We start from the raw sequence: 15,627 nt of genomic DNA on the forward strand, positions 1-15,627 counted from the left end.
CGGCCTGGCGCCCGAGGCCGAGGCCGAGTCTGCCGCCGCCTCCCGCAGAGGCCGTTGCGGGCCCAGCAACGCCCGAGAGGCTGAGGGCGCGGCTGCCGCCTCGGCGGCTCTCACTCCAGAACCTTCCCGGGGGCTCGTGCTCCCAGGATGCCCTGCGCGGCGGCGGGTGACGCTGCGCTGCTCCCGAGGCCTCGCGGAACGTGGCCCCACCGCACGTGGCCCCGCCCACCCTACCGGAAGTGGCGGCCTTCCTTCCGGCTGCCATTGTCCTTCGGGCGCCATTGTCCTTCTGCCCACATTCGGGTTCTCCGCCCTCCAACTTCCGGTGGGCGAGTAGGCGCGGGCCGGCTAACCGTCCGCGTCGACGGGCGGCAGGTGGCGGGCGGCGGCGTGTGGATGGAGGCTTCGGCCCCGGGCCAGAAGCGGCGGGGCAGGCGGCGGGCCTGGGCCTCGGGCTCCCCGCTCTCCCGGGCCCCAGTGGTCGTCCTCCTGCTCTACGCCCTCCTAGTGCGGGCGCCCGGAGCAGGTGCGGCTTCAGCGTGGGCTGCCGGGGGGGCACCCTGGGCGGGGCTCCGGACGCGGGCGTTTGTGTCACGTGCACCGCGGGGCCCCGGTACCGGCGGGAGCGGCGGGGAGGAACCCCCATGCCCTGGGGCCGCCGGACGGGGACGCGGGGGCGTGCGCACAGAAAGGGCCGGCGTGGTTCCGGTGGAGGCGCCGGGGTCCGACGGGCCGGGCTCGGCGGGCGGCGGGGCCTCCGCGGGCCTGGAGCCCCACCTGATGGCCTGAGCCGTGAACACGGGCGGGACCCGGAGTTTCCACGCTGTGCCGCCGCCATTTGCGTCCCCTGCAGCCGCCACCCTGGGCCCGAGCGTGTCTGAGGGGCTGGCGCGGGGGGCGGCCTTCCCCCCGCCGCTGCCGTCTCCCCACGGGCTTGTCGGCCGCGCTCGCCTGTGCTTCGGGCTTTAGGCTTTTCAAAGGGGGGAGCGTCCCCAAGCCCGGGGTCGAGCGCGGGGCCTCGGGCCTGGGCGTCGGGCTGGAGAGCGGCCTCCTGGCGGCCTCGGCTGTCCGGCCGTAGCCCGCGGTCCCGTCCTCGGAGGACGGGGCTGCGCCTGGTTAGGTCCAGTGAGGTGACCAGGCGAGGGCGTGGGACGCGCAGCAGCAGGACGCGCCCCCACCTGCGCCCGTGGGCAGCGGAGGCTCAGCCTCCTGCGGGGGGCTAAGCACCCCACCCGCTCCCGCCCAGCGCCGCGCGTCTGAAATTCAGTCTCGTTCTGCAGAGGAGAAAACGGAAACTCCTGGAGGCTGAAGTGGCTTTCCTCCGCTTTGAGTACCATGCTCTTTTTTTTTTTTTTCTTCCTTGACCCCCTCTCTATTAAAGGGAACGTGGGTAATGCTTTATAGCATTTTTTATTCTGCTCCTCCCACTAGTTCTGCGCACACGATTATGTCCATCATGTTTGCTCATTCATCAGTGACTGAAGAACTTCAGAATATGTCGTATTTAACAATCATTGTTTAATACTTACTGTGAGCAAGGTATATTGCTCGGTACTGATTCTTGATAAGTTGACGTACACACTGGGCCTACCAGCAGTGGAGCTTGTAATCTAATGAGGAAATTTATACGTGTGCACAAAGAACTGGGATACAGTGGAGTGGGTGTCATAAGAAGGGTGCCGGTGATGTACTGTGGAAAGTTAGAAACGATACAGACAGAAGGTTGGAAGGAGGAGGGGACGTGTGATCTGGGCCTTGAAGGATGCCGGATTTGGGCTTTTACAAATGAAGAGAGTATTCTAAGTGGATGCAGAAAACGCTGGAATCAAGATATAGTAGGGGCAGCAGTGGATAGATTCGTTTCATTGGAGCATGTAAGGGGAGTAGAGTTGGAAGAGGGATGCCAGGTGTCAGGGCACATTGATTTACGGCTCACCCCTTCAACCAAGATCGAATGTACTATGATAATGTACACTATTTTAATATCTTACAATTTCTGACGAGGCAGATTGTTGCTCATTTCTTTTTTGTTTCTTGTTTTTGTTTTTGATAGTTGGACATTTGGTTCGATTGCCAAGAGGTTTTAGCTTGACCCAAGATTCGCTGAAAATAGTGGGATCGCCAAATTATCCAGGTATTCATAGATAGATTTTCAATACTTTTAAGAAAGTAATTAGCATTTCTTTAAATTTTACCGATCTTGTCCAAAAGGCTAATGTTGTTCAGTTAATCCCAGTCTCCTAAGGCCCCTTTCCTTCTAGGGCAATGGGTTATAGTTGTTTCCATATAGTTAGATTCATCCAAGTCTAATTCTATAACTTCTTACGTGTGCAAAAAATAGTTACTTCCAAAAGTTATATAATTAAAGTTGCCTGTAGTATTTTCTTGTTATTATATAATAATTATATTAGTAAATGCATACAGTTCAAATATGCTAAAGCTTTTTTCAAATGAGATCTATATCTTGTAAAGGTTTTGGATTCATAAGATTTTAATTAATAGCCACTTAAGGTATAGCAAGTAAAAAATTTTTGTGTACTTTCTTATTGAGGTAAATTTACATGCCTTAACCCCTCCCCCCTTTAAAGCATACAATGCAGTAGTTTTTAGTATATTAACAAGTTTGTGAAACCACCAGCACTATGTGATCTTACTTTCATCACTCCATAAAGAAGTGCCATACCCATTAAGCCACCACGTTCAGCCTCTGGACACCACTAACCTGCTTCCTATCCCTATGAAGTTGCCTATTCTGGAGACTTCATGTAAGTGGAACGCTACACTATGTGGCATTTTGTGTCTGGCTTCATTCACATTATAATGTTTTCAGGTTTGTTCCTATTGTGGGATGTATCAGTACTTCATTTCTTTTTATGGCTGAGTAATATTCCATTGTGTGGATATACCACTTTTGTATGTCCATCAATTGATGGATATTTGGGTAGCTTCCACTTACTGGGTACTATAAGTAATGGTGTTATGAACACCCCTGGACAAGCTTCTCTGTGGGCATATGTTTTCAACTCTCTTAGTCTGTGTGAAGTGGATTCTTGCTGCGGTTTTGACTGGCATTCCTCTAGTGACTAATGACATTGAGCTGCTCATGTGTTTATTGGCCATCTGCATACCTTCTTTGTAGAAATGCCTATTTAAGTTCTTTACCAATTTTTTATTTGGATTAGCATGTATATTATTGAGTTGGAAAATGATGTATTCTGGATACTAGACTCTTGTCAGATATTTGACTTGTAATTGTTGTCTGCTATTCTGTGGGTCATATTTTTATTATTTTAAATAGTGTCCTTTAAAGCACACACTTTAATCTTTGATAAAGTCTGATTTCTATTTTTAGTTTGGTGCTGGTGTTTTCGGTGTGTCTTGCAAACAGTTGTGTAATCAACAGTCACAAAGTTTTAATTCTATGTCTTTTATAAGAATTTTATAGTTTTAGCTTTTATAATTAGGTCTTGACCATTTTGAATTAATTTTGCATATGGTGTGAGGAAGGGGTCACACTTTTTTCTGCGTGTGGATATCCAGTTGTTTCAAAGCCATTTGTTCAAGAGGCTATTCATTCTCTATTGAATTGTCCCAGTGCTCTTACTGAAAAGCAGTTTACCATAGATGTATGGTTTGTTTGTTTTTCTGAATTCTAAATTTTTTTCTATTGATCTATGTCTATTTTTAGGCCAGTACTACACTATCTCCATTATTGTTGCTTTGTAGTAAGTTTTGAAATCATTAACTTCGAGTGGTTCCTTTATATTTGTTGTTTTTAAGATTGTTTTGACTATTCTGGGTCCCTTGCAATTCTATATTAATTCTAGAATTAACTTGTCAGAAAAAGCCCATTGGGATTTTAATATGGATTGCATTAAGTATGTAGATCAACTTTGGGAGTGTTGTCACCTTAACAGTATTAAGTCTTCCAGTTCAAGAACCTGGATTATTTTTCATTTATTTAGGTCTTCTTTAATTTCCCTTAGTGATATGGTTGTAAGTGTACGAGTCTTGGGCTTCTTTTGTTAAATTTATTCCTAAATATCTTATTATTTTTTGATGCTATTGTAAATGGAATGGTTTTCTTAATTTAGTTTTTGGATTGATCATTCCTATTGTATAGATATACAATTGAGTTTTGCAAGCTAATGCTGCATCCTGTCACCTTGCCACCTTGCTGAATCATTTATTAGCTTTATTTTTTAGTGTGTGTGGGTGGGGAGGAGTTAATCTTCAGGATTTTTTATATATAACAACCATGTCATTTGCAAATAGAGATAGTTTTATTTCTTCCCAATCTGGATGGGTTTCTCCAGCTAGAAACTCCTCCATCTCAATGCTGAAGATAGCAGATACCTCAGTCTTATCTCTAATCTTAGGGGGAGAGAAAGACTTTCACTACTAAGTACAACGTTATCGGTGAGCTCTTTGTAGATGCCCTTTATCAGGTTGAAAAAGTTCCCTTCTGTTCCTAGTTTCACTGCTTAAAGCATTGCTGTGAAGGGTGTTGCATTTTGTCAGACACACTCGCTGTAGATACTGAGATGACGTGGAGCATTGTCCTTTACTCTGCTGGTGCCGTGCTACATTGAATGGCTTTTATATTCTGAACTAACCCTGCGTTCCCGGGATAAAAAGCAATTGGCCATAATGTACACTCCTTCTTCATGCTGCTGGCTTTGGTTGCTGATATTTTAAGGATTTTTATGCCCAGTTATTTTTGTGTGGCTGTTACAGCCTATCTGTAAGTACGGGTGTAAGTATCCTAGGAAAACCACCTGCGGATGGAATCCCTCAGATTTAAGTAAAAGCGCCATCTGTTAGCATTACTTCAGAAAAGCCATCTGGCAACATCATGTCCCTCTGACATACCCAAGAGACAAAAACTAAATGATCACCTCAATCAATATGAAGAAACGTTTCTTAGAATTTAACAGTAATTTCTGATAAAAATAAATGACCAAGAATAAAGGGGAACTTTCTTAACCTGAGGAAGGATATCTGCCTAAAAGCTACATTCAGTAAATACCACGCCGAATGGTGAAGATTTATAGTCTCCTTAGCATTAAGAAGGATTTTGATTCTCAGAAACCATTTTCATATCCCTGGGTCCCAGCTCCTTTCTCTGCACGAGGTGAGGCTGTGAGCGCTGCCTGCAGCTGCTGAGACGCCCGGAGCCTGCTCCAGAGGCTGCCTTACGAGCACATTCCCAGCAACTGATGCCTCACTGTGTTCGCTTTCTGTCTCCTACAGAAGATGATTGATTTTTGTTTGTTTAATGATCGGGACTCTAAATTTTAAAGCAAAGTGGGAAAATACTTAATAATTAAAATAAATCAAAGTACATAGTTTTTGACTTTTAAATCACATTGCAGTGTGTTGTGTTTTTGACTTTTAAATCACACTGCAGTGTGCAGTGTGTTAATTCAGTACGTTGTGTTACATCATTGTGAATACACTGCTCCTTTAAACTTAGCTTATCAGTTTCTTTCAGGGGTGGTGTCTTAGCAATAAAGATAAAGCACAGATATAGAATTATCTTAATATTTTATAATTAAAACAATATTCTCAGAATAAAATAAATTAGTGTATGTGAACTGTTAATAAAAAAAGACCAATGCATATGCTCTGATTGAGATACACACAAATAAAATAATGTGTCTGTTTTTAATGTTAGTTACATGGAATGCAATGAAATTCAGTTCTTATTAAGTAATAGCAATAATTCCAAGAAAACTTATGAAAACATGTAATTCAAACTGCAAATATGAAAGCACATACAGTATTAGTGGAACATTTTAATGTTGTATTTCAGTGAAAGTATATGTTATGACCCATCAGAAGAGTCCACACGTGTTATGTGTAACCCAGCGGCTGCGGAATTCCGAGCTGATAGACCCCACGTTCCAGTGGCATGGGCCGAAGGGGAAAATTATCTCAGGTAGGCACTGCTTCCATCATCATGAGATGGAGGAAGAACAGGAAGAGTATTTGTAGCTCAGACACGCTTTCCTGCTTCCTCACCTTTCTCGTGATTTCCTTTTGGCGCTGAGATCCAGCGGTGCGGGTGGTGCGCCCGCTGTCCACAGAACTTAATTTGAGAGTCAGACGTAATAGATGATCGGACTGTGCGGCAAGTCCTCTAAGCATTTATACTCCCAGAGATGTTACTTTTTTATAAAGTTCATAAAACCATTTTGGTTACCTCAGACTTTTGTTAGTAATGCACATATGAAACGCAAACGTGATTTGGGCTTTTGTTAAAAATACAAATGAGCACTTTGAGCCATAGACTTGTAAATACGGTTTTGTTTGTTTTATCCAGTCCCACACAGAACAGTTCAAGACTATTCGTAGTTATAATTTTATATTTCTTTCTGACCAAAATCCTGACAGTGTGGATATTTGAATTTAACTTAGATATTACTATAAAATTCGAAAGGAATGACTAAATTTAACACGGAATATTTTCATGTAAAAACATGCTGTTAAATACACTGCACGGTTTGGTGGTGGTTGTGTATTAATACCCTGCTTGTGCCTGTAAGAGCTGCTTCGCATTTGCATATTTACGTGTTTACCCAGAGGAGGAGATGGGCTGGAGGTACGTCCAAGGGGTAGCCTTGCATTTCTCCAATTTCTGAGGAAAAGCGATCATACTCTTGTGAAGGTACTTTCTCCGCATGGCAGTTACTGGTGGTGTGACTGACTCATCACATTTTCTCCATTCAGCTTCTTTGTGATTTTGAAATGCAGATCTTATTTTTACTCTAATTTTTCATTTGCTAAAAGCGGATTTGTTTTTGCAGGACAGTTCAAAACGTATACACAGGCTCAGCTCTGTTGTTTTCAGTCTTGCTAAAAATCCAGAGGAATGAACTTCACATGGAAGATCTGTTCAGTGAAGCATTTAATCGTTTTGCATACGTCCTGAGGGAGTTTTTCTTCACTGCTCTGTTCTCTCTCCCTCTCCCCCCCTTCCTTCCTTCCTTCCTTCCGTCCGTCCGTCCCCCGCTCCGTCCCTCCCTCCCCTTGGTATATTGAGGTGGTGCTTGTGGGTGAAAACCCACAGCTTTGTCATTTTCCATGGAGGAAGGAAGAAATATATTCATACAAAGATTTGCTAAAGAAACACTCGTGGGAAATACTTGTTTTGCAGTACGTTTTAATATTTTATATAGTTGAATGATGTCAGTTGTACCTCACTATCAAGCATCTGTTATATGCAAATGTATGTGAGATACATGCACCTTATCACAATAAAGCAAACATAGGTTAGCCTGCTGTCCCAGTCACGGTTTACTGCCACCGAGGCCGTGACCCTCTTAGGAAGTGGCTTGAAAATCCAGTTCTTCTCTTCCCAGCCCCTGTCCAGTAAACACTACCCTGAACTCTTACGTTACTACGTCCTAACTTTTCTTTATGCATTTACCGTACATATAAAGGCACACGTTCAATAGATGTTACGTGTGCACGTATATATATATGAATGTATTTTGCAAGAATATGTTTCAGTATTTTTATTTGAATTTTATAAAAATAAACACATACTATATTTGTCACATGTCAGATACAGTTCTAAGCAGTTTACACACACTAATCATTTAATTTTGCAACAGCCCTTTGCAGTGAGCACAGCCATTTTCTTCATTTTATATGTGGACACAGCTGCATATACATACCTGTGGACAAATACCTGTGAATGCCCAGCTCAGCTCAAGTGCCCAGTTAGAAACTGCTCTTTGTGTGATTGGTCTCTTGCCACTTGGGCAGCCACACAGGTGGTGGACTGTGGTCAGTCACATTCTGACACAGGTCCTGGCACCTGCATCACCAGACGCCCAGTGTGACAGCTAGTTATGCCCCCAACTTCTTTGAATGATTCTGTAGATAAGTTTTCATGGTTTTACTCTATTTAGAAAATACTTTGTTATTTTATCCTAATCTTGTGTAATTTAATAAATAATTGCTGCATCTTATTTCTTTGTTAGAAAACACCTCTACCCACGTGACCACCACAGGGAGCCTGGTAATCCAGGACTTCGACGAGGGTATGACTGGGGCTTACACCTGTTTCCTCGAGTATAAACCTACTGTGGAGGAAAGTGTTAAAAATGTCCAACTCAAATTCATTATCTATGGTAAGAAGTGCGTCGGTGCATTTTATTATCTCCTAGTGTTTTCAAATACTTACATATACTAACAGGTTTGTTTTAAGGGTATTTTGTAATTTTTACTCTGTTTTACTCAAAGAGAAATGACTGCCTCCCTGTTTTACAAAGTGCTTTGTAAAGAGTTCATGGGGAGGGACAGATCTTTCCTGGGGGGGTGGTGCATGTTCGCAGATACCTCTGTCAGTGGGTTGTATAAATACCGGGATATAGTACAGCCTTTTGGGGTTGGCTTTTCATACGGCCTATCCCCTGGACGTCCCCCAAGTCGTGGGGTGTGCGTATCACTGGTTCCCTTTGGTTGCCGAGGTGTATTCCATTGCGTGGATGCACCGCGGCTTAACCACCCGTCCATTGAGGAACATCTGGGCTGCTTCAGGTTTTGGACTCACACACAAGCTGCTGTGAATGCCCTGCGTGCTTTGGCGTGTAGACATTGTCATCCCTCCGGATACACGCCCACAGCGCGGTCGGCAGGCATGCGGCGGCGGCATGTTCAGTTCAGGAGGGGCTGCCGAGCTGTTTTCCAGAGTGGCAGTGCCGTCTTCATGCCGACCTGTGAGACGAGGGCGACGCGGCTTCTGCGTCCTCACGGGCGCTCGGTGGTGTCGTCGTCTTTACTTTTACCACTTGGGCAGGTGTGACGTGATGGTTGATGGTGGTTTTCATTCACATTTGCCTGCCGTCTATGATGTTGAACCTGTTTTATGAACATAGGTGCCATCTGCACATCCTCTAAAATGTGTTACCCGTTTTCTAACTGGGTTGTTTGATATATTACTGTTGAGTCTTCCAGAATTTCTTTAAAAATACATTTCTCGGTGTTACTCTTGTTGATTATGTTATTCTCAGTTTCTTTCAGTTTGTGTCTTCTGTTTTCACGTAATGGGATCCTTCTCCTCACAAAGGGAGCAGATCCAGAATACTTTCTTAAATCTTAATTTCTTTACCATTGACCCCCTTTACTCCACCCCCTACCCTCTGTCTCTGGCAACCACCAATCTGTTCTCTGAATCTGTGAGCTTGTTTTTTGTTTGTTTGTTTTTTAGATTTTACATACGAGATACCATATGGTGTTTGTCTTTCTCTGTCTGACTTCATTTTGCATAATGTCCTTGAGGTCCGTCCATGTTGTTGCAAATGGAAAAATTGCATTCTTTGTCATATCCCATTTTATATCCATACCACAGCCTTTATCCATTCATCCATCAGTAGACACTTAACAGTAGTTACGGGGACATGCTGGGGCCAAATTCCTGGTTAGAATCTTAGTTTCAGTAGCAGGGGCATTGGTCATGCGATGGTCTGTTTACCCTTCAGATTTCTCATGATGGATGTGAAAATAATAGCAACCTTAAGTGATGTTAAGAGATTTAAGTAAGGTACTAAGTGCCTATACTAGCATTCGTCACTTAGTAACTTTTAGATAATTGTTAAATTAAAAACATACAGTTACATACACACGATGGATTTGTTCCCTATAACGATTTCTCCTGCACAGCTGTGATGCATCTGACTTGCGTGCGTAACTGCTGTGTTGTTCTGTTCGTTTTCCACAGCGTACCGTGAGCCTCGCTTCTATTACCAGTTCACAGCCCGCTATCACTCGGCTCCTTGCAATAGTATCTACAACATTTCTTTTGAGAATAAACTTCTACAGATTTTAAGCAAACTGGTTCATGACATTAAGTGTGAAGTCTCCTTACTGAAGTCTGAATGCCATCATGTTAAAATGCAGAAAGCTGGGTTTCAAAATGAATTGTTTTTTAAATTTTCAGGTAAGTATATGCAGTTCTTCAAAGAAAACAAACTGAGAACACAGAGCTTCTTTTAAAGATGTGAATTGCCGGCATCGGTTTTATAGTGTGAATGTTTTAAATCTGAGTATGTTCATGTTCTCTACTTTGACTTAGTTCTAAGAGCCCTAAAATAAAATTGCACTGACTTACGAACTCAATGAAAAGTTAGTACTCAAATAGTTTAAACCTTGCTGTGGTAATTTACTGTAGAATGGAATTTAGCATAAGGAATGTCTGTTGTGATAGCTACAAAGGTTTAATTTTTAAAAGCATCTGATTATAACAAGGCTGGTTAATATTACAGACCACAGGGATCCTTCGCTCTCAAAATAGTGCAGAGTGGAGACCCAGGGTTTTCTGGGAAACAAAAGATAGGATTTCAAATTAGGAAGTGGGAGTCCTGAGTTTTGTTCTTTCTTTGCGCCCTTGTTTTGGCTTTTGAAGTCAGTTGCTGTTCTGTGTGTTTTTTGGCATCTTTTCCCCCATTTTTGTGAAATGAGGCCAGTGGGTTTTGATAGGGGTTGCACGGATGTGTAGGTGGCTTTGAACAGTGCGACAGGCTAACAGTATTGTGTCTTCCAACCCACGAATGCAGGGTGTCTTTCTGTTTGTTGAGGACTTTGATTTGGTCCAGTGGGCAGCTGTGACGCTGGGCGGCTGTGAACACTGGAGATTTATTTCTCACAGTTCTAGAAACCGGAATTTTCCCTCTTTAAAATTCCAGAATTGTAACTGTACCTCACATGGCAGAGGGAGCTCGCGTTCTCTCTGGAGCCGCTTTGTGAAGCGCGGGCGTCATTCACGAGGGCTGCACCCTCATGACCAAGACCCCGTCTCCTTACCCGTCACCCGGGCCGGGGGCACGTGAACGCTCACACAGCAGACTTTCAAACCCACTTTGGCAGCGCTCCGCACTTTTCAGTGTTAAGTCCTGTGCCTCTTGATAAATGTGTGAACTACACACTTTACCCTTTTTGGTGCTGTTGGAGACGCAGTTATTCCCTTTTCCTGTTGCCCACTGCTGGTGTGTATATTTGTGACACACAAATTTAGATATTTTTACTTTTCTTTGGTCCAGATTTAGGTTAGACTCATTTTAAAACAATTTAAGGTAAAAATAGGCCATAAAAAACTTTTTTCTCCAAATTTACAGCCTTATCTGAAGTCTGCTTCAGATTAAAAACTGCTCTGATTTTGTAAAATTATTCTGATGTATTTTACTGCCCTGTCTGTGATGTTTTATGGTATCTTATGACACCAGTCCAGAGGGCAGCAGTGAAGTTTCATGCCGTGTAGTTTGGGGTGTTAAAGGATATCGAGGTAACAAAGATTCCCAGTGTTCTCCACGTGGGGTCTGTGTTTATTAATAATTTGTGGTCAGTTTTATTATTTTCATGTCAATACTTAGACATCAAACATTTCATATAACATATTAGGCAGATGTTTATACTATAGTATCGGCTTTTTCTTCAAGAAGGTCGTATTCTGATAAAAAGAAAATATCCATAGACCGAGAGTACAGGTTCTATAAATACTGTAATAGAGAAAACAGGTGCTTCGTGGGTTCTGTAAAAGGGAAGGTGTCACTGAGGAGATGAACAGTTAAGGATGTCCAAGAAAAAATATCGGCATCTTAAAAGAATTCTGTGTAAAATGGCAACGTAATGTTATATACACAGACCGCATAGGGTTCATTTGGGACATGAATAAATTAATTTATTTGTCTAGAAAAGCTAATGGGTAGGATATGTAGAAAGTATTTAGGGAAAGTAAAATTGTCATAAATTGTCATAATTGCTTGTAGATAGAGCTTTGAGTGTTAGACTGACATGTTTTTAATCCTGTTCTCACAGCTGGAAAGGAGGGAATCACAACGGTTAGCCTCTTGTTTTACATAACAGGGTGCAGACGTCCCAAAGGAAACACTAAATAATGTGTCAGTGTTAGACCTCGGGCTAGAAATCAGATCCCCCCCATGTATTTCAATCAGCAGTGGGGAGCTACTCAAGGTTTTGAGCTCTGCGTTGAGCAGATTGACGAGCTAATTTAGAAAGACGAATTAATAGAATTCCTGGAGCCATCGTTCTCTTACTCCCTCTTTGATTTTTACGTGTTGATAGTACACTAGGAACTTATCTTGGATGATCTTGCAAAGTCCAGAAAACCTTGGTATTATCTTTACATCTCATACACCCAACAACAAATATCTCAATAAGTCTTTCTGGTTTTATTTTCAAAATATTATCAGAATCCGGCTACTTCTCACCCATTCTTCTGCTACTGTCTTCGGTTCAAGCCACCAATATATTTTGAGTGAATTAGTACGGTAGCCCTCTAATGTTTAAAATTTCTTTCAACACAAAAATGTAACTTAACAACTCATGTTGAACATTAAAACAGTGATCGTTTATTGTCACGGACCTGCCTAGGCTGGACTCCGGTGGCTGTGTGCCGTGCTCTTGGCCAGCTTGCGTGGTTGGCCGTCTGCGTTCGTGTGTTTCTGTTCTAGGAGCATGTCTGAGGTGGCAGCAGCCACCAGTGGAAAGCTCTGCTCCTGGTGACATGAAGAGCTCGAGAGGGCAACTGAAAACGCATTTAGACCAAGACTTAATACTTTAACTTCTCTCCATTGCCACTGGCGAGCCACATGCCCAGTTCTAGTCATGGGATGCTGCCTGGTCCCCATACAGGCCGCAGCAAAGCCGTGGGTACCTAGAGGGCGAGGGGTCGGGGCCAACAGTGTACTCCGTCCCGCTGCTCTTCCATGTCATTCCTCTTGCAGTGGCCTCCTGCTCACGCAGACTGTAAACCCAACCTAGGTTTGTCGTGGCCGACACCACGCACCCCACGTGGCTTCTTCAGCTCCATTGCTTCCGAGCTCCAGCCACGCCTGCCTTCTTGATGCCCCTCCCATTGCGTGCGTTTCTGACCTAGACAGTTCCACTGTCTCCTCTCCTCCCAGCTCAGTCCTTCAGTTTAATGCTTGAGTATCACCGACGATCAGCCAGCATATGATTGTCACCTCTCACCATCTCCCAGGCCCAGTACTGCTTTCCCTGCTCGCTTGCTTTAAGCCTTGTACCTACCACCTTTTTACATATTATTGTTTGTTGTTATTTCCTCTGCATTGGAATGTAATTTCCAGAAAGGCATTGGGGTGGTTGATTCTGAGCTCGTCTGTGCCCTAGACTCCCAGATAGCTCCGGGTACAGAGACGACTCCTAGCAGTATGTTGGATGGATGGGCCCAGGCATCCTCACGTGAATGAACGTGTTCATGGCTCCAGTTACCGTGGCCCCTGCCACAGTCCACCTCCTTCCCTTTCCAGTGTCATTGCCATGGTTTATCCCTCTGTTGTGGTTAAGAATTAGATGACACACACACCTCGTCTGGGTGAGGTTAGGTAGAACACTGAGTGATCTATGTGCACATACATGCACATGTTATAGAAGCTAAATGAGTCTGTTAAAATTTTGTTAGTAGCCAAACATTACTACTATCAAGGAAGTTGATTAATTTTTAAGTTCACTGTGATCGTGAGGTTTTCCTGATGTATTTAAAACAAATATTTGGCTTAGGTTTTTAGCTGAAAAAAGGGGCTTTAACCTTAGGGAAATTGCTTAATTTTTTTCGTGGAGGAGAAATATTAGACAAATGATCTATTTTATAATTCAGGAAGCTAATTTAAATATTATGAGATGGTACTTTAGGTCCACGATAAAATGTAATGTGCTTTCTCAGTTTCATGTTTAGGTTCTGACAAAGGATCGAAGCTGTGTGACGACCGAACTTGTGAATATTCCAAGAAGCTGACGAAGGTGACACTGATGTGGCGGGGAGGGTCTGGGCCTGTTCCACACAGCATCCTTGTGCCGTGGCAGGAGGTGACGCCCTTTAATTTTATGTTGTTCACATCCTGTGAACACGAGAAACAAACAAGGACCTCATGAGCTTAGTTTCCCGCTTCTAAATTCAGAAGCAGCCTCGTGCATTCTGTGTTACATTTATTCGTGAAAATAATCGTTCTTCATGTTGTATTCCTATTTTAGGCTAAAAACCTCATAGAGAGATTTTTTGCTCAACAAGTAGAAGTCCTAGGCCGACGTGCCAGCCCCTTGCCTGAAATATACTACATTGAGGACACCCTGCAGATGGTCTGGATTAACCGCTGCTACCCAGGGTATGGCATAAGTGCCATGAAGCATCCAAAGTGTCCTGAGTGCTGTGGTAGGTGGAGTCTCTTTCTCACTTGATGCCTGTCGCATCCGCTTCTGTCCACTGTGCCGAAGGAGCACCTGCTCCTTATCTTCACTTTGCTCACGTGGCTCTTCGGTGTGTCTGAGGGAGTGTTTGAGAAAACCGTGTGACCCCGAAGACGCGAAGGGAGAAGCTGGCTCCATTCAGCCTCGGGGTTAATGTCACAGTAAAGGGGGTTGGGGGCCGGCCGCCCTCTGGGAGGAAACGGTAGTGACGAGCCAGAGTTCACAGTGTGCGTTTCCCTTATGATGGGGATGGTTAGATTCAGTTAATTTAGGCTAAGTAATTTTTTTCAAATTACACATTTAACAAGTGGTAGAAATAAGTCTTAAAAACTGAGACACTTAGAAATAAGGTGCACGTCCTTCCCTCTCTGGGCTCCCCATCCACCTGAGTTGGGGTGGCTGTGGGCAGTTCAGGGTCACATTGGGCCCCACCCGCGGACTTGACCTCTGGCTTCACAGGATGGCCCATCAGCCCACGCTCAGCACTGTGGAGTCAGTAGGACGTTGCAGATTATGGTCTTAGTCTAAGTCAGGGTCAGAGTAAACGGCTGAGACTTTTCACTTCTGTGAAGTATGTAGAGCAGTCAGATTCCATAGAGACACAGCCCAGCTGTGGCTACAGACGTGGGGGAGGGAAGAGGGGAGATGGGGGGCAGAGCTGCCGTTCTCCCCAGTGAAGGCACTGGAGGCGATTGTGCAGCAGTGTGGGCCCACTGACACTGCTGAGCCACACAGCGCAGCATGGTGAGGATGGTGAACTGACGTTATGTGTATTTCACCACAATTAAAACAAAGTTTTAAAGTGAGAGGGATCCTTGAAAGCTGCCCTTGTGTCAGGTGAGCTTGGGGGCATCAGAGGACCCTTCTCCCTCCCTGCTCTGTCCACAGTGGTCTGCAGCCCCGGCTCCTACAACCCCAGCGACGGGATCCAATGCCTGCACTGCAACACCAGCCTGGTGTTCGCGGCCAAGACCTGTCTGTAGCGGCCATTCTGCACGCTTCAGGTTGAGTAAACACAGAAGTGTACTTTTGAAATGTTAATACATAATAAATCACTATTTTGCCAAAATTAAATGTATCAGATTTTACAAAAAAAAATAAAAATGGTGTCATCATTTTGATTGAAGCACTCTACACCCGAGTGTTTTACACGTGGAACCCGGGGTTCCTGCTGTTCCTGCCAGCCCTGCATGGGAGCCCAAAATACTTCCGGGTCATTGCTTTTCAAAGAGTCGCAAAACATCATCAGATTTGCCCGAGAGGTTTTTCTGGATTTTCAAAAGCCTGTGCTCCGTTCACTACACCCCGATTCGCCGCAGGCTGCCGTCTCCCACACCTGTTTCTTCAGCCTATTTCACGCCTCTGATTTAACTCATGGGGTTTGTTTATTTAGTT

At 44.2% G+C, this 15,627-nt stretch overlaps 1 protein-coding gene across 1 annotated transcript; it reads left to right on the top strand.

Moving 5' to 3' along the window:
- Positions 1-390: 390 nt before the first annotated feature.
- Positions 391-15,215, top strand: ZPBP (zona pellucida binding protein; the record flags this gene model as incomplete). The annotated part of the gene is made up of 8 exons (XM_081146634.1): positions 391-526; positions 2,054-2,134; positions 5,816-5,941; positions 7,992-8,141; positions 9,731-9,949; positions 13,712-13,788; positions 14,020-14,197; positions 15,121-15,215. The coding sequence occupies exons 1-8, from the start codon at positions 397-399 to the stop codon at positions 15,213-15,215; spliced, it is 1,056 nt and encodes a 351-aa protein (XP_081002760.1). The 5' UTR covers positions 391-396.
- Between the last annotated feature and the right edge of the window lie 412 nt (positions 15,216-15,627).

The sequence above is a fragment of the Miniopterus schreibersii genome (assembly GCF_964146895.1).
Source record: "Miniopterus schreibersii genome assembly, chromosome: 9".
Lineage (NCBI taxonomy): Eukaryota > Metazoa > Chordata > Mammalia > Chiroptera > Miniopteridae > Miniopterus > Miniopterus schreibersii.